Consider the following 22591-nt stretch of genomic DNA (forward strand, 5'->3'; position numbering starts at 1 on the left):
ATTACCCAGTAATATCTGACAGTCTTTGAAACTTGAAAACTTAAAATGTTCAACGCAAGTTTCATCATCTGTAAGTTTTCACTTCTGAGAAACTTAAAAACTATAAATTCCAGAAAATCCTTTAGATTTAATAATAATAATAAAAAATACAGTCAAGTTTAATGTGAATGATCCAAACAGCACCGAGCTGCTGTCTGTTGAGCACCGCGGACAGCGCCCTGGCTGCGCGCGCGCCTTCATGATCTTCACCTGCGGAATCACAACACGCGACCAATTAAACCCAAGTGGACCCCTCTCCCTGCACGCGACGGGAAGCTGCGGCCACAGTGGGAGGGGTCACGCGCATCCACTGGGGAAAGAAGAAAATTAAATCAGAAAAGAAAGAAAGAAAGAAAGCCTGAGCTGCTCAGACCTGAAGTGAATCGTGACACTCGAAACAGAAACACAGACGGGAGGAGCGACGCCCACCGATCAGAGCCGATCAGATGGAGACGTTCAAATGTGGAGCTCTGAGCGTGAAAATGTGAGCAGCTCGTGACGCGTCAGGATAACTAAAGCCATTTTTTTATTTATTTATTTTCTTTCCTTTTTTGTTTGTTGTGTTTGCGTGTTTTTTCCCCCCCTTCCCTTGAACACTCGCCGAGGCGCTCAGCTTAAAGTCCGGGCATCGGGAGCTTGTGGATGTGCGCAACAGAGGATGAGTGGCACTGCGGGAGCCGAACGCGCACTCCTCATCCGTCCCGCTTCTTTCCCGAACCTGGAAAGTACTTTTCAATTCCGGCTTGAGCACGTCCTGAAACTCAACACCTCGAAATCCGAGGAAGCCTGTCAGCGCGGAACCTGTTGTTCAGTTCGGGTTTTTCTCTCTCCTCCTCTTCTACAACAAAAGTATCTGGTTAAAAAATCGCAATAAACTAAGCTGTACGTTTCATCCCCCCCAGCTCACCCCCCACCCAATGAAAATCTACATTTTAACATTTTCTCCCACTTGCTGCTCTCTCTTCCACTCTGAGAGCGACTCGCGTCGTTTGGAAGAGTCAGCACATTTGGAATGAGGATGCTCTCTGGAAGCGGGGAAGATTCGCAGATTTCATGCAGAGTAAACTGATTCCCCCGCTCAGCAGCAGGGAGAATGGTTAGGGGGGACAGGTTGTGTTCAGGGTAAAGAAGAAAAAAGAACTTAAAGCCAGGAGGGGGGGAAAATGCCAAGTTTTAGGACATTTTTATTCAAATCACAGACAAAGTAAGCGAGGAGACACGGAAAAAACAGAAGGAAATAGGAACAAATATCAACGCTGCTTTGTTTTGTTTGTTTTTATTTTTTTTCTTTCTTTCTTTTTTTTTTTTTTAGTTGGAGACGTTTTTAAGGATCCACACAGCTTGTTGCGGGAGGACAGAGCGACCAACAGGCGATCCGAAAAAGCAGCTTGTTGATGGCACTGCGCACCGGGAGGACTTGGTTCGGGCAGGTCTTGCGCAGGGTCTCTCGTCTACAGGGTTCTTGGTCCAGGCGATCCAGCAGTCTGTTGTGTCTCTCCGCGAACCAGGAGCAGGATCAGGGGCTCTGCCACCGGGACCACTACAAGGCGGGGGACTTCGGCGCCCCCCGTCTCCACGGCGCCCCCGCCTCCGGGCGCTGCCCACGCGGCTTCCCCTACGCCTGCTGCGCCTTCCCGGGTCACCCGAGGGGACATGAGACCCTCGGCCGCCGCTTCCAGTCGGCCATGAAGCGGCAAAACGTGCGGACCCTGTCGCTCATCGTCTGCACGTTCACGTACCTGCTGGTGGGGGCCGCCGTGTTCGACGCCCTGGAGTCCGAGTTCGAGATGCGCGAGAAGGAGCAGCTGGAGGCCGAGGAGAAGCGGCTGCAGGGGAAGTACAACATCAGCGAGGACGATTACCGCAAACTGGAGAGCATCATCATAGAGGCCGAGCCGCACCGGGCCGGGGTGCAGTGGAAATTTGCGGGCTCTTTTTACTTTGCCATCACGGTCATAACCACCATAGGTAAGTCTGAGAGTGTGTATGTTATGTGTGTGTGTAGGGGGGTGTAGGGTGTGTGTGTGTGTGTGTGTGTGTGTGTGTGTGTGTGTGTGTGTGTGTGTAATATTATCACAGCTGCTCAGTGGACTTTGCATGAAACTAAATCGAGGCTGCAGGACTTAATGTCACATCACAGAGAACCCAAACAACAAATCTTTGCATCAAGTTTTTTTTTGCGAGCAACATGTTGCAGCCAACCGTCTCAGGTTTGAACGCATCGGGCAACGTTTGCGGGCGTACTTGCGGTGGAACATTTAAAGCAGAGGACCGAGAGATCCGTTGACTTCACCGCAGAATCTTAACTTTTTGTTTTTCCTTCCATCCAGCCCGTCGGGATGAGGTGGTGCTGAACGGACAGCTCCTCTGAATTCAGCCTGCAGGCAGCAGGCAGTGGCGTCACCAAGGGGGGGTGGATGGGGTTGATGTAATTGCTTCTTAATTTGCTGGGTCCTCTCACTGTCCTTCTGACTAGACAGATAGTCACGTGTGTAGTTTATTATTTTAATGTGAATTTAAGAAAGGATGGAACAAGCTTCAGTGATGTGCAACAGTTATTTATTAATTTATTTGTTTGTTAACACAGATTATTAATTTATGATCTGTCAGAGATGGAAGTCTGCAACCTCAGAGAGTTTTCACACCTGAACGTGGGAAAATTTCAGCCTTTGTTGCATTTTCAGCTGCTGCGATTCTCTTTCACACTGAACTATCAAATAAACCAAAACCTTAAAAAACCTGTTCCCCTCCTCACCTGTGGTGGCGCTGAAGAACACACTAAGCTCCCGTCTCTATGAACTGTAAACAATAATGGAGTGGCGTCAGATTTTAGCAGTTGTAGGATTCCTCTTTTGTCTTTGCTCTCATTGGTTTGGGTTGTATTTACCCATGTGCCCTGCGCACCAGTCCGCTTCCTGCTTTCCTTTCATTCACATATAATTCACTTCTTTGGTCCTCATCAGTCTTTGATTACGCGGTCATACCTTCTGAAACCAAATAGAGTTTGATGGAAGTGCTCTAGAAAGGGCTAGGGGCAGATACACCTGTAGACTCAAGTCACACCTTACTTTTTTAATCTAGATGAGCACAAAATCAAAGTCACTCCTGGCATTAACTGAATTTATTTTATTTTGTTTTTATCCCAGATATTGGGGTGTGCCATAACACCGGTGGATTTTTTTGACGCCAGTGAAAAAATTTATATCGCTATGTCATATGATGACGTCATTTAACTAAGCCTGACCTGCGCAGCGCGAGACGCTGTGGTAATGTTCCTATTGTTTACCAACCGCCATTAAAACAGAGAAGAAGCTGGTGGGCTGTTCTACTGTCTGGACTGAATTTCAGAGTTGGCTGATATCTTGTGAGAAGGAAAGAATATGCAGAAGTGTTTTGACTGCTGTAGCTCCTGAACCCGCTATTACCTGGCTGCTGCTCTCCTTTCGTCACAAACAGAAAGGACAGGTCAGTCTTTGCGAAAGAATAAAAACTTTCTGAAACACAGATGTCTTCAACAAAAGTAAGTAAATAACCCGAAGCTTACCGCAGAGTTCAGGTTTATGAAACGGGAGGAAACATTTCAGTCTGTTATGTCTGCACCCGGTTTATTGGAGGTGCAGGGAAACGACGGCTAATCAGAGGAAGCTAGCTAGCTAACTGTAGCTAGCCACTTCTGCTAGTCTTTAGTTAAAGACTAGCAGAAGTGGCTAGTCTTTAGCAAACGTGCTTATAATTTTCACTGTTGGCCATTATGAATGAATGAAAAAAAAAAAAAAACATACATTTTTTTTATTAATGTTTAAGTTAAAAAAAAATGAGGGTCAAACATTTTTAACATCTTGTAAAGCTAATATTCTGTTGAACCACTGCAGTCTGCTTCATTTTAGGGCATTAAATATTTTAAATTTAATCTTAATAAACTGTTTTTGTTGGTCACATTTATTTATTTTATGTCGTCTTTGAGGCACTGACATTTTGTATGAATTTATATTTGATGATTATATTTTGTTTTCTAGTGAAAACAACAACTCTGTTTCGAAGTTACATATTTGTTTAACCAAGTTTTTTTTTAAAAGTGGGATGTCATCCATGTTATCGTTATTGAGGTATTTATAAAAATATATTGTAATTACTTTTTTTTTTTTTTTTTTGAAATATCACCCACCAGAAAGAACTTCTGAACCAGTGATTCTACATTTTTTGCGTCTGCCCTGTGCTCTCTTCTCTTAGCCATGGCAAGATGTCCGCTCTTACCTACCGGTTCTACTCTGATTCCATTGTACTATAACTCAGATCGAATTGGAATCGATACAATTTTTGACTCATCGAACCAGCACTAGGTAAATGACTGATTGTAGTTTCAAGTGCTTTGGAGTTCTCTGACTTGTTAAAGCGCATGACAAGTGCAGGCCTTGTCTTGATTCGTTCATGCATGTTTGAGAAATACTTTAATCTCCCATGGCAACCATTCAGCTGTGCATAACTCCTGGTGGAGCTAGAGCTGCCTGCATGCCCAGCTCCTTCTCTGAGTTGCAGTTTCCGCGGGAACTTCCGCCTCTGAAAGCAGCACTCCCTCACGACTCCCCCACTCAGCTCCTTCAGTCTAACCAGCAGCAATTAGCAAACGCCTGGTGGAACTGCACATCTGCTAAGCTCGTTGTATGAGCTACTTCTCAGTGAATCGCTGGTAAAAACGTTGTTAAAGAGTTAATCGAGGAGACATGTTGTGATGACTTCCTGAAGGCGGAGTTTCAGAAAGACCAACAGTTTTTAAAAAGACAGCAGCCCAATTTCAAGGAATTAAATTACAAAGTCAAATTTATGAAGTCATGTTTGATATGCAATGAGTTAACATAGCTATTTGATTGTGCTACAAAATGGCATATCATGGCTGGAAAATACATAATACTGCCTCTTTAAAATAATTCTTCTTTTTTTTTCTTTTTGTTTTCTGTGAGTGACCCCCACCAGGGTGGCCCCTTTGAAAGCTTCCTGGTAGCGGCCCTGGCTCCAGGCAGGCTGAGTAGAGCTCAGCATCTGAAACCTGACCTGTTTGCTTTTTCACAGCCGGTGGAGCGTGTTCACGCTTCGTTGTTCCCCGCCACAAACAAGTGGTGTGAGCGGGTTGTAAATGAAAGCTGCTTCACTTGGAGCATTGATCGTGTTACGCCTAGAAAACCTCTTTTTGTTCACTCCTGTATGATGCCTTGTGACATCATTTTTTTCTTTGATGGATAAAAGTTTTTATCTTTTTCTTTCTTGGTCATCAACTTGTTGTTTTCTTAAAGTGAAGGGACCTAATTCTGATTGTCTGAGCTGATAATAAGGAAATAAAATCCAGCTGGAGACGTTTAACAGGACATAAGAAGTATCAGCCTTTAGAGAGGGGAGTGGGTGCAGAAGGAAACAGGAAGTGGCGCCGCGGCCTTTCCTCCCCGTTCACCAGGCAACACCTGACGGGGACAACCGTTCGGCACAGTGAAGGCGGATCCTCTGTTGTTTCTAGGTAAAACTTGTTGTAATATTCATATTTTGGGAAGTGTCTAGCTGAGGGCACATGCGGACATTTCCTGGAATAATGTTTATGAACAAGCTGCTGTGTGACAAAAAAAACAAAACATAAGAGTGAAGTCAAAGAGGTCAGGAGCAGAACCCCACCGGTACAGAGGAAGCTAGAGCCACTGTCACACTAGCTGTGTTTCCATTGATGATATAATTGTGCAATTTGGAATTCTGACAATAAATTCCATTAATGGAAATGTAGCAATTTAGAAAAAGGCCCATGTTTTTTAAGTTTTAGTGAGGATTTTGTAGTTTTTCAGTCAGATCAAGATTAATGTATTTCAATGTGCCTGTGTGCAACTGTGGCTCTGTAGGTAGAGTAGTCATCTTGTCATCAGAAGGTTGTAGGTTCAATTCCAGCTTCCTCCTGCCACACTTCATCCTGCTGATCTTCATTCTTCATATTGGTATGGGTGAATGTGACACTAGTGTAAAGCGCTTTATAAGTTCAGTCCATTTACCATTTTGCAAAACTAAAATGGAAACATTTTTTCACATCAACAACTGGATGTTACTACTGGAAGAAATAACGAAGACGACTAACAAGAAGTGGTACGAAGATGACAGAGCAGCATGTTTTTTTTAAATGACGTATCTCCTGAACAAACTGTTTTCACGTGGGATTTTAATTGAGTTTAATGGAAACAACACATTTGGAAAATTATTTTTTTTTTTTATTTTTTTTTTTTTTACATTAGTGGAATATTGACAAAGTTTTGCACATATTTTTAATGGAAACAATAACTGAAGCTACAGCTTTTGTTCTCTAAGGAGTGAAGCATTTATTTTAAAAAATCCCTGTGGAATAGAGGGTCCATCTCAAACACAGTGTCTATTTGAAATGGGAGATGGATGTATTACCATTATCTGGAAAGCAGATTTGTCCCCTTTTTCTCGATCAGAAGATTTCCCAATCGTTATTTTGTGATCAGTGTGAAAGTGTGAAATGAGGCTCAGAGGCACAGATAAAGAACCAGGCATGCTGAGCGGCATGCTGACTCCCAGTTTGAGCTCTCCTGTATCTGCATCTGTCATAAGATTGCTAATAAAAACCTCGAGGGCCTTTTTTTTTTTTTTTTTTTTTTTTAAATTAATTTGCTGTTCAGTATTCGCCATAATTAGTCTGTTCCCTGAGTATAGTTACATAACCTACTAATGGGGGACAAATTGAAGGTCCAACAGGTTGCTGAATACGAGGGATTAGTAGAATATTTATGTGGAAATTTCACAAGAGTACTCCACAGACTCAAATCAGAATAAGTGTGTTACATCCTGTTTGCTTCATCAGAATGAATGACTGCAGACAATGGCAGGTTAACCTGGAAGCACAGAGATAAGTAGCTGTGCTTCAGTTACAAATGCGTGCAAAATTTTATCTAGATTCCATTTATGTTGAAAATGACACAATTTTGGCAAGGCTGTGTTTCCATTAAATAAGAACACATGAATATGTTCTTTCATTTTCTTTAAAAGAACATGCTCCTCCTACTGCTTCCTGTCGTCGTCTTCTTCGTTCCCACCAGTAGTAACATCCGGTTGTTGATCACATGACTTGTTTGGCACAAAAAAGTTTTTCCAATGCAGTTTTGTGAAATATACAAATTTTGACGTGGCCACAAAAACACTTCTTCATAGCGCAAAAACCTTTTATTTAAAAAGTTTGAGCTTTTTTGAGTTTGCCATTTTTTCCAAGGGGTTTTATTTTCGTAATTCCAATTTATACAATTATATGTTCAATGGAAACACAGCTAGTGTTCACTTGCAGCTGGAAGATCCTCAGTTAGAATCCCAGCCTGGGGCCTTCCTGCGTTGAGTTTGTATGTTCTCCTCATGGGTCAGTCCGGGTACACCGGCTTCATTAGGTTAATTAGTCTCTTTAAATTCTCCCTAAGTATGTGTGTGTGCGTGCATGTGTATGTGTGTGTGTACATGGTTGTGTATTTACCTGGAAGAACTGAACTGCCAACAAAGTTGTCGAGGTTTATCATTCCGAATGCGCTGCGGTCATAGAGATTTGGTGGAAAGCAATTATAAAAATTTGTTAAACATTTTCAGTGGGAAACATGCAACTAAGATGTGTGGGAGGTTGTAGGTTCGATTCTAGCTGTGGCGTCTCTGTGTGCCTTGACGTGGCTCTTAACTCCAAGTTGCTTGCATACTGTATTCATGTTCCAGACGAACATCAACCCTCAACATGAGGCCAGAGCTACAATGGAAGCCTGTATCTGTTAGAGCTGACTAAACAAAAATTTGAGTTGTTACTCTTTCCAATTCACCACTTTACCATTTTGTTCACTTATTTATCTGCATAAATACTGATTATTTGGAAATAAAATATCAATACTTCATCAGTCCCTCCAAGGTCAAATCATTTTAGCTGAATTAATTACGCAGCAGATGACGGCTAAAAGTTTACCTTTACTCATAATTTGGCTTCTGTGTGCAAAACCACATTAATGTGAGCGTCCAAAAATAAATCTAGGATGTTTGGAAAAGCTGTCATTAAAAAAATAATTGATTGGTTTAACAGCACTTAGGAAATTTCTGAAAAAATTTTGACCTTAACTGTACATGTTATACAAGTCCATGTGATACTATAGTGGCATGCTACCATGCTAAAGGTCTCTGTAGATGATATAAGCATTATTTTTTACGTCATAATGCTTTCCAAGAGCACTTATGTGGCATGTTGCCATTATGCACTACTTTGTGTTGGCCTCTTATATAAAATCTGACTTGAACACACTGAAGGTTGTGGTTGTAACATGTTTAAATGTGAAAAAGTTAAACAGGAATGGATTAATTTGCGTGGCACCTCAGTAGGTCTGATCGGATGACTGAAATCAATAGTTCAGGTTGTGATGGATGTAGAGTGAGTGAGCGCAGCGTCAACAGGTCTCTGAGACACTAATGGAGATCCTCAGTGATTCAACGGCCGTAATAACAGTATTTGAAGCAGTCGTTACTGTCGTGGTGTTTTCCCGCAGAGTAAGAAAAAGCCAACTCGTTAATAAACCGCACGACTGAAGCTTCACGTTTACCGAGGAATTAAAACATCTGTCATGTACAGATGGAGGACGGACCCGATGAACGCATGTTGTCATCCTGGATGCAGACAAAACTAAATGACGTGAAATGTTTTCAGGAACTGCGGCGATCCGGCCGTCAGGGTCCTCCTTATTTAGACCGACCTGCGGGTCAACGCTGTTTATTCCTCATGATTAACTACGCCAAATGTGCGACACTTAGTGATGAAAGCATGCAGTGTTCTAGCTGAATGCGACGCTCAGACGGAGAAAAGCAACCCCGGTGCTCTGTGGTGTGTGTGTGTGTGTGTGTGTGTGTGTGTGTGTGTGTGTGTGTGTGTGTGTGTATGTATACACACCCCTGCCTCTCTCGTCCCACTAAGCCGTGTTGCCGGGAGACTAAAGACAGCTTAAAAGGTGAAAGTCATCCCTGCTAAATGTCTGGAAATATCAACATGTGGATATACCGCAGATATGTTGAGCTCAGTATATGACCGTCTGAAAACCAGCACGTGTGATATTTCTAAAAAGTAACTTGCAGCTTTTTCTAGTAAGATGCTCCACAAGTAAAACCATTTAATTTTTCTTTGTGTAATGGAACAAGATTTAAAGGCCAGTCAAACTCACCAAGGTTCAGGAGGACAAAGTTATAATTTGCTACTTGTGCTTCAGTGTTCACACAGCAACATAACTTTATTTGTAGAAAATCTGCCTACTTATGAATGTTTTATATAAAATGTCTAAAATATTCTAAAGAAAATTCAACTCAGTAAGTTGAAATAACTAAGCAGCCAATCCAGGAGTGGCATTTATTTTCCATGGCGCTGATTGGCTGTACCTCCAAGAGCGGAGGTAAGAAAGATGGCCAACATTAGTTTCTGTGCTGGACAGTTTACACTGTGTGTGCTAATCCATATCAAGGTATGCTTAGTGTTTGTCCTGTTAAAATAGGCAGTTGTCATCAGTCTTAGAAGGAGTCTCAAGTACTCGTGGATTTTAGTTATTCATGTGTGGCTGAAATGCTAAAACGTGTGAATATTGGCTGTAGAGCTAACAGTAGCTTGTATGGAATCAGGGAATGGAGATTCAGATTCAGCTTTGTTTTTTCTACATTTGTTAGCATAATCTGCCTAGAAAAAATATGATTCTAATGCTGTTCCTTTTTAAGCTATTTTTTTGTATCAATTAACTGTGCTGCTATGCTAATGTTAGCTTGTACATTAGCATAGCAGCTAGGGGACATTCTGGGCAGAGTACTATCAATTGAGGCCCAGATTATTATTATTTTTGCTATTTGCACTTAAGAAAATTTGTGCATTGGTTACTACTGACTGAAGATTAAGCTTGTTTTGGATTCAAAGTGCTATTTGACACCAAGTTAAATAGTCACTTCGCTGTTTTAAGGAATTTGGACCAGAGATGTTTATATTGTTTGTGAAAAAATAAGAGATTTTTAAGACTTATGTTATCAGGAGGACAAACAAACAATTTTTGTTTTGGGCAATATACCTCCTCTATTCCACTGGGTCACACTAATATTAAGGGGAAAAAAACAAAAATAAACCAAAACTGTTTAGCTTACATTATTAGCTCTGTTTCCACAACAAATCTGTACAAAACTTTGTCAATATTTAGTTTGTCGGAAAAAAAACACAATTACTCAATTGTGGCATTCCATTAATTTAGAAATGCAATTAAAATCAGTTGTGAATAAGTTTTTTCACTCTTAAGTCATAAAAAACAAAAACAAAAAAACAACAAAAAAATACATGCTGCGTGAGGCAGTGTAATCTTGGGTAAACTTTGAAAATCCAGGAGGCTAAACCTTTGCTTTCAAACGGAGCATGATTATGTTAGAGTACTATTACTTATTGCTTTAATTATGCAGTGCTCTTCAAGAGAATGATGCTCTCACAGATGAATTCATCACCCGTCCTCTCTACTAAAAGCGCTTTGTGAGGATGAGTCAGCTGTTGAGCCTTTGTTGCAGCTTTTGTGCCAGCACCAGTTTCCATAACACTGCAGAGTGAGTGACTATCACATCCAGTTCAGCTCTTTCTGCAGGTGTCCATGCCCAGCCTGAATCCAGCTCATGAGGCAGTAAGAGAAGAGGAATTCACATGTATTGTGTATTCACATGTATGTGTTTTTAACATGTACATGTTAAAAAGTAGACAGGTGGGGAAAACTATCCCCTTTAGATAATTTGCCAAAAAGTGTAACAAATATATGTGGAGAGACGCCATCCCCCCTGCAGTCCTGCAAGGATAAGCAGGAAAGTCTCCAAATCTATCAATAATTAATGTGTATATAAAAGAAATGTGTTTATTCAAAATAATTCATTTAGAATTTATGCTAAAATTTGCCTTTCAACTAAAGCTTACAAGTACCAATAAAGTCAAGATTTAAAAGTATTTTTAGCCAAACTCAGATCTACTCAGTAATGATTAATCAAATGAAATAAACAAACTGTACAAAAATGGACAAAAAATTCTACAAACTGTGTGGATGAATATGAGGAATCTGAATCGCCTAGACCTGTCAGCATTCAGAATCAGAACCACAACAGGAAAAAAAACAAGTCAGTTGGTCCAAACCTGGGTTGGACCACCACTCATAGCAGAGTTTTCCACAGTTTATCATAAGCCTGGTGGGCCACCAGGCTTTGCTTGTGCCCCACCAGGCTAAGCATTGCTTGTTTATTTATTACAGGGCTTTATTTTCTCATCAGTAACAGTGACAGCAAAGACGGGTTGACGAGTCTCTTTGGTGAAACTGTTGAAAGTAGCAACATACGGTCAATATGTGAACACTGAGGTCATGTGTCTTTTTTTATTTATTGACCGGAACCCTGTAACCACTTCCTGTGTTTACCGGTCTTAAAGCTTCAGTCACTGATAAAAAATAGAAAAGGTTTGACATTTTAATTAGGATGAAACAACTAGTGCAGAACATCTATATATATTTTAATTGTTTATATATATATATATATATATATATATATATATATATATATATACACACATTTACCTTTTCTAAGGCTTTATATTTGATGTTTAGGTATTGCCAATAATGTCTTCCAATAACATAATTATGTGGTAATATTTTAAATTTCCCATCGACTTTAATGTTTTTTAACATACAAACACGGTGGTTTTGTTGGATAACTGCTCTAGCACCACTACCAACCAGGCTCAACAAGTCTTCTGGGGTAAACCCTGCATACTAGTTATTTTCTAGCCTTGATGGAGCCACATGTAAGGAATTAGAGGTTATTTTTGATTCCAGGCTCAAAAGAACCTGGAACCTGGAAGTTCTTGTATGTAAAATGTTTCTGTGTGAACTATTTCTATAGATCTCTTTTGAAATAAGAGGGAAAAAAAATAGAAACATTTTGGGTATCCATCGAATCTGAATCGCCTAGATTCAGATTCTAGGCGATTCAACTGCATAAATTGACATGCAAGCGACTTCAGAAACCTTCATTTTTCCTCCGTTCAGTTGATCTTTTCTCATTGGATTAGAAACGCAGGATTCCTGACCAGGTTTGTCAGGCAGGTTGTGGACGGTGGTTTTTCCCAGGCTGGTATATTTGAACATAAGTTGAGTGAGCGAAGAGGAGCACACACAGTCTGCTGTCCATCTGTGCTGAATCCTGACGGTGACTGATCGCAGAGCTAGAAGTACAATATCGCCACCGTTACGGACATTATCCCCCTTTGATTTTTCCTGGAGGGCTGCGGCGCTCATTCACTCCCTCCAACTGTGCTGCTTTGATTTGTTCACGCTCTCATTTGATCATCAGAAAGCACATCCAGGCAAAGGGTCAATACGCCTGCTCATTCCCATCACTTAGTATGGATTATACAAATCTCTAAAATATCACGGACACAGAAGTTCACATCAATTTGCTGCGGACAAAAAGACTGAGCGTGTTTGGAATGCTGGTGATTTTCTCATACAGAGCGGCCTTGAGTGGCAGAAGACCTGTAAATGGAATGATTAGTGGCTCATTTTATGGTTTTTATGGTCTTATTTAAGGTGCTCTCAATGAAGAAACCTTTTGTAAATGTGCATTCTACTGATCAGGGAAGACATTTGTGATTATCAAGCAAAGCAAATGACACTAATATGACCAAAATCACTGCGGTCTGGAAGTGAGCCACTGCAGGCTGCTAAATATTGCAAAGCTTTTTTTGTTTTGTTCTTTTGTAAAATGGATCTCTGGGTGCCAAAAACAACTGTTTCATGGTTAGTTTTTTTTTAAGATGCCTCATGAATGACATGAGGGATATTACTGAAATAATATTTTTGCCAGTGTTTAAGTTTAAAGGGGCAGTATCATGTATATTCTAGGTACATAGTGCCATTTTACACCACAATCAAGTAACAATTTTACTTTAAGTTGTTATAAAATTGCTACATATATCAAACATAATTTAAAAGAATTTTGACTTCATTGTTTGACACCATAAAATTAGGAGTCTCTTTTTTCTGACACGTCATTACGACAATTCTTCTCATGCTGTTTACAACTGTTTGTAGGAGTGTTAGAGTGACAAGGAGTTTAACGAACTGAGCAGACGTGCAATTCCAGCAGGTAATTGCTAATTGCTGCTGGCTAGTCTGTAGGAGCTGAGTTGGGGGGGAGGGCGCTCTGTGAGGCGGAAGTTCAGCTGGAGGCTGCAGCTCGGGGGAGGAGCTTTGTAGAAATAGGCAGAACTTTGTGAGAGCAAGTGTTTAGGCATCCTTGAATGGTTGCCACAAGATATTTAAGGACTCCTCAAACATGCATAAAATAGTCAAAAACTCCAGGTATGCTTTTGATAAGGGAGTGACATTATAGCATGATATAAAGCTCAAAATAGTTGATTTTGTATAACACATCCCCTTTAAACTATTATTATGAGCCCCAGACACACCAGGAAACTATCAGTAGTATATTATTTTTGTCTTTATGGTTGCTTTTACAATATAAACTTTCACAGAAGACAATGTCACAGGTTACCTTGCACCTCACCCCATGTGGGTGTGTTTGTTTTGCTGTGAAACAGCGTGATCTTCCTGTTTTCAGCAGCAAGCAGGGGACAACTATTGAACACAGGGATGATAACGGCCTTTTCACTGTGCATGCAGACAAGCAACAAGTATATTCGGGGAACAGCTGACTGGAAAATGATGGACTTTATACTTTTTTTTCTAGTGTCATTTGAGACTTGTGGTTGACATTATATTCCTCAGCATGTTAATGAGTCTAGACTGCATTTCATTATTTAAGAATTATTCAACCTTTATTTGTGAAAACAAGTTCCTAGTATGCTCGAACATCTTCTATTAGCCTCATCTTATTTTCTTTTTATGAACATTATATTATCTCTTTCTCCTTCTTCTCTTCCATCCCTTCATCTTTGTCTGATCTTTGTCCTTGCCCTTGAGATTATTGTCACAGTTTTCTGCTTACTAGAATCATACAGACATTTTTGGATAGTTGCCTCCATTTTTACAGCCTTACAACCATGTAAGCAAAGGCAGTAATAATTTCATTTCATTGAAGTTTTTTTTTTATATCAGTCGCCATGACAACATTTCACGTTGAAAAGCAATAAATAAAGAAATTATGTTTTTGGTGATTATTACATGTTGCCATGCTAAAATGCTGTGCTAGTTAGATGCAAAGTTGCTAAATAGTGTAAGTTGTGACTGCACCTTACCCACACTTTGCTCGAGTAAACATGAACCTCAGCATCAGAGCATCAACATCATTAGCTAGATGTGTTTAAATTTGGAAAGAGACTCGACTGAAGACATGCAGTTGGTCTGTGGTCTGAAAAAAAGAAGTCATTAACATTTTGCAGGGAGTTTGATGAGAAAACCAACACGTATTTAGTGATTCTGTGAACATTTTTATTTGTTTGGATTTAAAAAAGTGCTGGAGTTGATGTGACCAAGAAGTCCAAGTCCAGCAGCGACTACACCTGTCACCTAACAAGGGCTAAGGCCAGTCTCTCCAGAACCTTCACATGAGCTGTGAGGACCACTGGTCATCAGATTTGACCTTTTACCTTTACAACTGATTTTCTCCTGAACTTTTCAGATGGTCCTTGTTGGACTTTAGAATGAGTCAAGTTTCCATAATCCCATTGTTGTGTTTAAATAATGGAGACTCATTATTCTGGTAGTCCTCGGACATTATTTAGGTTTCCTTTTGGTAAAACACTCTTCTTACTTTTTTTGCTAACACAGATTTCCTACTCTCATGCCTTCTTTTAAAGTTAAACATGCACAGCCACAACAATCGGTGTGTTGCCGGTTTGATTCCCACTTTGTCTGCCTCTGTCATTGTGTCCTTGAGGAAGACACTTCACCCGCCCTGCCTGCATGGCAGCCTTGCCGCTGTCGGTGTACCCCAGGGCAGCAGTAGCTACTGTCAGTAGCTTACCACCATCACTGTGTGAATAACTCAGGTCCTCTGCACTTGATAAAGTGCTGTACATGTACTTACCATTTACAGCCTCTTTCTGATTGAAGACAGCAGTCTTACCTTTCCAGCAACAAGTCATTTGTAGGTCCTATTATGAGACGTTAGGTTTTTTGATGACTACTTTTAGCATCTTGCTGTCTACTGTCATTGACAAAGTATTGTACAGCAACATGTGGGTATGTCAGCAATTCTTTTAACTGTCCATTTGTGGAATATTAAAATATCAAATGGAATGACTGATTTCTCAATATTTTGAGATGTCTGTAGACCCTTGATTAGACTCACAAGCTGCTATCATCTTTCTGAAAAAATGAAAAAACAAACTAAGCAAAGATCATTTAGGTACTGCTAAGGTCGATATTAAATATTCATGTTGAATAAAGTTGCTGTAGACCAAAGCTTTCATAGAGTATCTTAACACTTTCAAGACTAGATTTGTAAATTAGGTGAAGATTCCCCTCTTGTCCTCGCCTCAAAACCAGTTTTAGATTGCCTTTATGCATCTATCCAGTTTCTCCTGTGATTAATGGAGTGCTTACTGGTTTACCTCTCTTTAAATTTTATTTTCAGGTTGCCACTTTTCAGATCAGATCTGTGGTGTAAATGAACATTTTGTGCTTTGGTTACCTCTAGGCTGTAATTTCTCATAAAGCGGCTCAAACTTGCGCTTGTGTTTCCTCCGAAAATGAGGAAGATGTAATGTTCTGTCTGATTCCTTTTGAAAAATGATTGGAGGCATTCACCCCAGCTGCACCTTGTCCCAAGCAGATTATTTTCACTTTGCTGGAGGGTCCTATGTGGAGCTTGATGAAGGTCTCTACACAGATCGATGGCAGCGTCTTCCTGTGGTGCTCAGGCTCTTTGTGGTAGTCGCTGGCTCTGGAGCCGGCTGGTCTGTTGTCACTGCTCAGAGGGTAAACTGTACACACAAGGTCCCAGCATGCAGCACAGCTTGGCCCTGTGGCTTTACCCAGAAAAAAAAAAACAAGTGACACAGGATCATATTATCCAAAAGACAGTTATATAAAGTGTATTCGTTTTTCCTGTCTATCCTCATCTTAAAGGGGAATCTTCCTGTTTTACGTTGAAGTTAACTTTTTGGTCATTGGGACTTTTGATCAAATGAAGAAAAGAAAGTCTTAATAAAGAATTGAGCTAATATTTTTGAAACCAGACAAGCAGGCATATTCCAGCTGAAAAACGTCAATGATGCAGACTAATATTCTGGATGCCTTCTATTTGCTTAGAAGTGCAGTTTCTCTTTCTTTTATTCCGCCTGCTACTGTATGCTCGCTCTTTCAAATCATTCATAGCTGGAATAGAGAGGCCTGAACTGCCTGAGTGTTTGATGTTTTTATGCTAAGCGACTTTTGTCATTTACAGTATTATAGGAGGAAAGTAGAGCCCTGCTTTCCTCCTGATCATGTAAAAAAAATTACATTTCATCAATACCGATAGCATATTTATTTAATTTATTTCAAATGATCAGTCGTGGATTTTCAAAAAGCATGTATCTGTTGCAAAATATAAATAAATAACAGTTTAAAATGTAAACATTGTATATAATGGACCAAATTAAACTATTAACATCTTAGAGCTGCAGTATGTAGATTCTATAGAAAAGTTTTTTTTTTTTTGTTTGTTTTTTGTTTTACATATTTGTTAACACTGTCACTATGCTGTGATGGTATGGTATGCAATATATTTATTTATATCTCTTATAAAAGTTACATGCTGCTATTAGTACTACTTTAATGAGAATGAAAGTGGGTTGGCATGTTCTTGTACTGTAAATAAGTTTTTACAATTGTATATTATATTTTAAAAATGCTGATCTATTTTTGGATAATATTTAACTTAATTTTTTTATCTTATTCTTGCATGGATAGTGGTGGAGTCCATCAAAATAAACAAGCATCTAGTAGATATCCTTTACTGGAGTCTCATAACCAGATTTCCTTACAGTCGGGTATGAAAGGAAAGCAGCAGATTCCCTAAATCAGTGGTTGTCACAGCAGGTTGTGTTTAGTGGTTGAGAGGAGATATTAGGCAGTGATATTCAGCAGTTCAGTGAAAACCCACAACCACACCGGTACTCCTCTGTGCTTGTCTTTTTTATTAAGCACCTCTACATTACTTTGAGTTAGAGAGATGAAGATGTAAAGTCCATCTTCCACGCGCTCCACAGACAGCAGTGGTACACACTTATGACATAGCTACACAGTGACCTAAGCAGTCTTAAAGAGACATCTGGCAATGTTTCTAAAACTGAACAAATTGTCCACCTGGAGGGAACAAACTGCTGCTCGGTACGAGACGCTGTGTGGCAGCAGAGAAAAAGTCACAAAAACTGCAAAGGTGTAAAAAGATGAAACGACATAATGATCAGCACCAGGTCACACTTTCCTGTATAATTATTCAGTTTAATTTGTAATATTCAGCTTCATACTTTATTAATGTAACTTCATGAAGTTTTAAACGAGACCTGTTGTAACTCCTGTTTCGGTACCAAATTTTGTAGTAACATTTCCTTTCATTTTATCGTGACTTTCATAAGGAATGATGCACTTGAAACATCATGTAGTAATTCTAAGACATTCATTAATTCTATGAGTAAATTGAGATTTCTGTATAACCGTTGTTGGTGTGACATTTGGCATGTACTCACTGTTACCCCAACAGAATCAACCATAAGGCCAGCTCCGACTCTAAATCCTTTTTTAAAATAGGTTCATCTGGGCCAAGGTGTGATTTTCCAATCAAACGCTCCCACACTAGTGAACTGAGTCTACCTTTTTGATGCTGAAATGCAGTCACTGATGCTGCTGCCTGTGGAGCTGGTTATTTTCCCTTCTGTCATCTTTGCAGCTTTGTTTGTTTAAAGCTACAGTATGCAACTTTTATAAAAATAAAAATTTTGCTCTACATATTTATTGAAACTGTCACTATGTCGAGACAATCTGTGAAAAAATTAAGCTTCCCTGTCTTCTCCCAGTTCTAACTAGAAACAACCAATCAGAGCCAGGAGGAGGGTCTTAGTGCTGTCAATCACTTGGCACTTTACATTTGGTGCAGCTCATCCCCACCTCTTCCTCCATTTTTGCTCTCTGCTATACTGCACCTAGCAGAACAGGTTGTGAATGCTAAGGTTAGTTAGCATAGCCACCAATGATTGTGGATAAACAGTTTTCCTGTCAGGGTGAGTTGTTTCTCCACTATTAGCACATTTAGCAGCAAGTACATGAGCTTGATTAACAGTGCTAAGCTCCTCCTCCTGTTCCTCAAATATCTGTACATTTGCCTCCAAGTTGAAGTTCATGAAAAAGGCCTGACCTCTGCTGCTGCACACATAAACAAATAACCTTTTGTCATTTAACGTCCATTGCTTATGCACATTTAATGTAATGTGCTTTGGAATTATACAAAAATATTAATGTAGTAAACTTCTTTCAAATATGAATAACATTTTCTCTTTGAACTCCCTGCACTACATCACATACAGTGTGTTACCAGATTCTATGAAAGCTGAAGAAATGACTTTGCAGCTGTAAGCATTTCAGTTCATGTCACATGTTGTTTAATGCATAAAATATTCAGCGCCATGTTGGAGACTTTCCTGTTTGTTCAGTCTGAGTTGAGATGAGGCAAACAGATCTGATGAAACTCCCTTGTCCTTCAGAGAGCCGCTAGGTGACTCTGGTTTGTACAGCTTCATAGTTTTAGCTCAGTTTCTAACCTGGAGATTAGCTTAGAAGAGGATTCTAGTTTTTGTTGGGCCTATGAGTAAGAACATGGCCTTCATCAAGTTAGTTATGGGAATCTGGAAACGTGTTCATACACTTTGAAGAGGTCTGTCTGTCAGAATATGCATGACTCACAAGAAGTTATGGGGTACTCAGCTTTTGGGTAAAGTTTCTCAAAGAACTTACAATGAACTTTAACCTCTACAGGTCAACTAAATGTGACCTTCTCTAACCTTTTGAATGCACATGTTGAACCGTTCAATGTTTCAGTACTTTTTGCAAAACTTGCTGTTCTCCAACAAAGAGCCTAACGCTGCAGCAGGTAACTTTTATAAAAAGATATTGTTCAAATTATATCCTGACAGTATGAGACAGATAATCTGTGGAGAAAAAAAATCGAGCTCCTCTGCCTCTTCCCTGTAGTCCTACTGCTATCTGAACAAAAACAACCAATCAGAGCGAGGAGGAGGGGCTTAGCGTTGTCAATCATGCTCGTTTCTCCCAGACCTGTCTGCTGCGTTCCTTGGTCTTCATGATGTTTCTTCAGTTTTGCTTTCTAACAAACTTCTGAGATCTTCATAATTCATCTTAATCCATAAGATTAAATTACACATATATCAGCCCTTTTTTTACTAATTAGCTGACATCTAAACACAATTGGTTACGCTTGATCAATATATCAGGTGTGAATATATCAGTTAAATTTTCAAATTGAGCCTTATTGACCATTGCAGAGACAAAGAAAAAAAAATAGCAATCACAAAACAACAATCATTCTTACGAGCGTTGCACCGAGATGTAGCTGGTATGAAAAGAAGGTGTTTGATAAATGTTTGCCACATGTTTTTATTTGAGCGAATTCAAAATTGTGTAGAATCGAATCCCTTTTCACAAATATTTCCTAATTTGCGTTGGTTTATCTCATAAAATCCCAATACAGTGGATACCCGCCTGTGTGCAGTTCAGTATCTTCTGATTCATCTATTCAAAGACTTTTCTTTGGAACATAATTCCAAATTATTTATGAAAAATGTTCTAAAATATCCAAAAGAAAAATGTCAGCTTGAGAAAGTAAAATACCTGCTGGACACGTTATTGGCTGGCATTTGCATAGCAGCCAATCTAGGAGCGTCAGTCATCTTCTCTGGCGCTGATTACCTTGTACCCCCAAGATGATAACCTTTATTTAGCCAGATTAAAACTGGGTGGAGATCTAGAATCTTTTTTCCAAGAGGTAATAAAAAACATAATTATCAAACGCAATGGCAGCTAAGGCTCTCTTCTTTCTACAGAGAGTCTTTTGAGTGGAGATGAGGAATATGATGGATATTGGCTTAAGCAGTAGGGCTCAGATGCTATGATGTTGATGCAAATTAAGGTATTTTTGGTGTTTGAATTATTAAAAATGGCAGGTAAAAGATTTTGATGCCTGAAGTTCACTGTATATATTAAAGTTAATGTTCAAGTAATGACAAAATAATAAAGGAGGTAAATAGTAGGGCAGCTTTTGCAAGCCACTGTATCTTAAAGCTAAAAACTCAAGTAAACCTGCCTCACATTTCAAGAGGTGACATTTGCCTCACGTCATCTTTTGGACTCAGGTTGCGGTTCGGTTTTTCTGCAGCCTGAGCGTGTGAGTCAGCGCCACAGCCGAACTGCTGGCTGCTTGTTCTCACTTCTGAAGTACCAAAGAGATTCACAGTTTCATCCTATTATGGACTTTCAGCGTGCTCTTGAACGTACTCGCTCAATTTGTTGATCTCTCAAAGAAGCTACATGTAACACCGCTGGGATGAAATCCTGTAATTTACGTCCTGTACATACAGAACAGCAGCAGCTGATGACCGGTGCCGCTCCGTCGCTACCACCTGCTGCTAATTCAGCCCTGGCAGAGATATTCTCTCTGTGATCCACTCCCACATGTTCTTATCTTTACCACTTTATTCCATCTGCAGTAGGAGTGGGAGTGTGTGGTCGTCCTGTATGAGTTATTGCCGCTGAACAGCAGCATGAAATCAGCGTCGGCGGCTTGTGCTCAGTGTGCGGTCCGCTGCTGTCTCTGATACACAGTAGAGCCTCTGATACTAAATGCGGTGTGCCTGGAGGGAGGAAAACAAATACAGGGTGACAGCTCAGTGACAGAAGAATAACATAGTCAAGACAGCAAAAAAAAAGCTGGTGGGATGTGGGCTACAGGTCTCAGTGTAGTTTGATGATAAATGTTTATGCACTTGATCTGTTCTGAGCTGTATGGAGGGCGTATTCGGACCGTTGTAGGTGGAGAGAAAAACAAAGAGTAAATTTCTGGCAAAAATTCAGTAGGTTTGAGATTAGTCTCAGAAATGTTCTAGAAAAATCTTGGAAATTTCAGAGTTTCGAAAGTCGAAAATTTTCAGCTTTTGAAAATTTTGGATGTTTTGGAAAGTTTCCACGTTTTTTTCTAGAAAATGTCTGAGTGTTTCTTAGAAATATTTAACTTTCTACTCAGAAATTTGGAGAGTAATATCAGACATTTTCTTGAAAGACGTGGAAATTTGAGATTTTTATTGCAAACTTTCACTTTTTGATACCCTCAGAAAATATCTGAGATCTGAAAATTTCTGTTTTTTTTCTTGCAAATTTTTGACACTCAGAAATTTCCAAGATTTTTCTAGAAAATTTCTGAGATTAATCTCAAAACGTCTGAGCATTTTGGCTGATTTTTACTCCTTTTTTTCTAATGCATCATTGAAGAGTTTCTATGACTAGCTAATTCTGACATTTTTCCATACATCCTGCTGGAGGATAGATGCAATGTGCTTTGCTTTGGGTTAGCTTGTGTGTGTAGAACAATAACTGCTCCTCAGATCTCCCATAAAAAACAACTTTAAGCATTTTACATTAAATCTACAAGTCTACAGTTTCAGTCAGAAGCTTAAATTCACAAATCATGGACATGAATGTCAAACCACATTAATTATTTGGAATGTATTTGGTAGAGGTGGGCAGATCGATCCATAATTCTGATACCAGTTTAGTGGTAAGATTGATACTTTAGTCTCAGATTCCTTCTTGCAATTTTATTTCATTTTTCTATTATAGCTTCTCAACTTTAACTCAAAAAAGATTTAGTTTTGATTTGGTCACAAATAATCACTTTTTCCACATTTAACACAAGTAGTTGGCTGATTTCTTTTGATCTTCCCATTGTGCTAATGAAGAAAGCACTGTGTTTCAGGTGTGACTCATATCAACTCCAGTGTGTCAATAAACCTATCGGAGGTTTATTGCTGATTCTGACCAAATGTGTGCAAACTATTTAATTCCAGGGAAGTTACAAAAAATTTTTTTTAAATGTTTTCACCATGTTTTCTGGCATTTAGCAAATAGAAATAATTTTGATAATTTTAGCTAAGCGAAAAACAAGAAAAGTTTGGTCTCATTCAACTTCAGACAATGAGGGGAAAAATTTTTTTGTGTCTTTTTATTCAGCATATGTAAATTGCTGGTTCTAACTGGATGTGATGTGGAAAAATTCATACTACCGAATTCATTTGGGACCAACCTGAAACCATCTGTTTGGTTAAACAATCAATATAATTTCAACCACATTTGATCCTTAAATGTATAAATTCTGGGAATCCTCATATTTACTTACAAATTCAGGTCTGCAGCCAGCAGATTCTCACGGTGCGACAAACTGGACATCTCACAGTCCAGTCAGATGCATCTGAGTTGTAACCACACAGTGTTAAATGCGT

The 22591-nt window shown here is 39.5% G+C and overlaps 1 protein-coding gene across 1 annotated transcript in view; it reads left to right on the top strand.

The window, feature by feature from the left end:
- Nucleotides 1–246: 246 nt before the first annotated feature.
- kcnk9 (potassium channel, subfamily K, member 9) overlaps nt 247–22591 on the top strand; it is a 42268-nt gene continuing 19923 nt past the window's right edge. Inside the window, exon 1 of the mRNA XM_015047808.1 lies at nt 247–2007. Coding sequence (XP_014903294.1) covers nt 1434–2007 — 574 coding nt within the window. The 5' untranslated portion in view covers nt 247–1433. The remainder of the gene's footprint in view (nt 2008–22591) is intronic.

Source organism: Poecilia latipinna, unplaced genomic scaffold (assembly GCF_001443285.1).
Source record: "Poecilia latipinna isolate Pla-1442-1.1 unplaced genomic scaffold, P_latipinna-1.0 Scaffold843, whole genome shotgun sequence".
Lineage (NCBI taxonomy): Eukaryota > Metazoa > Chordata > Actinopteri > Cyprinodontiformes > Poeciliidae > Poecilia > Poecilia latipinna.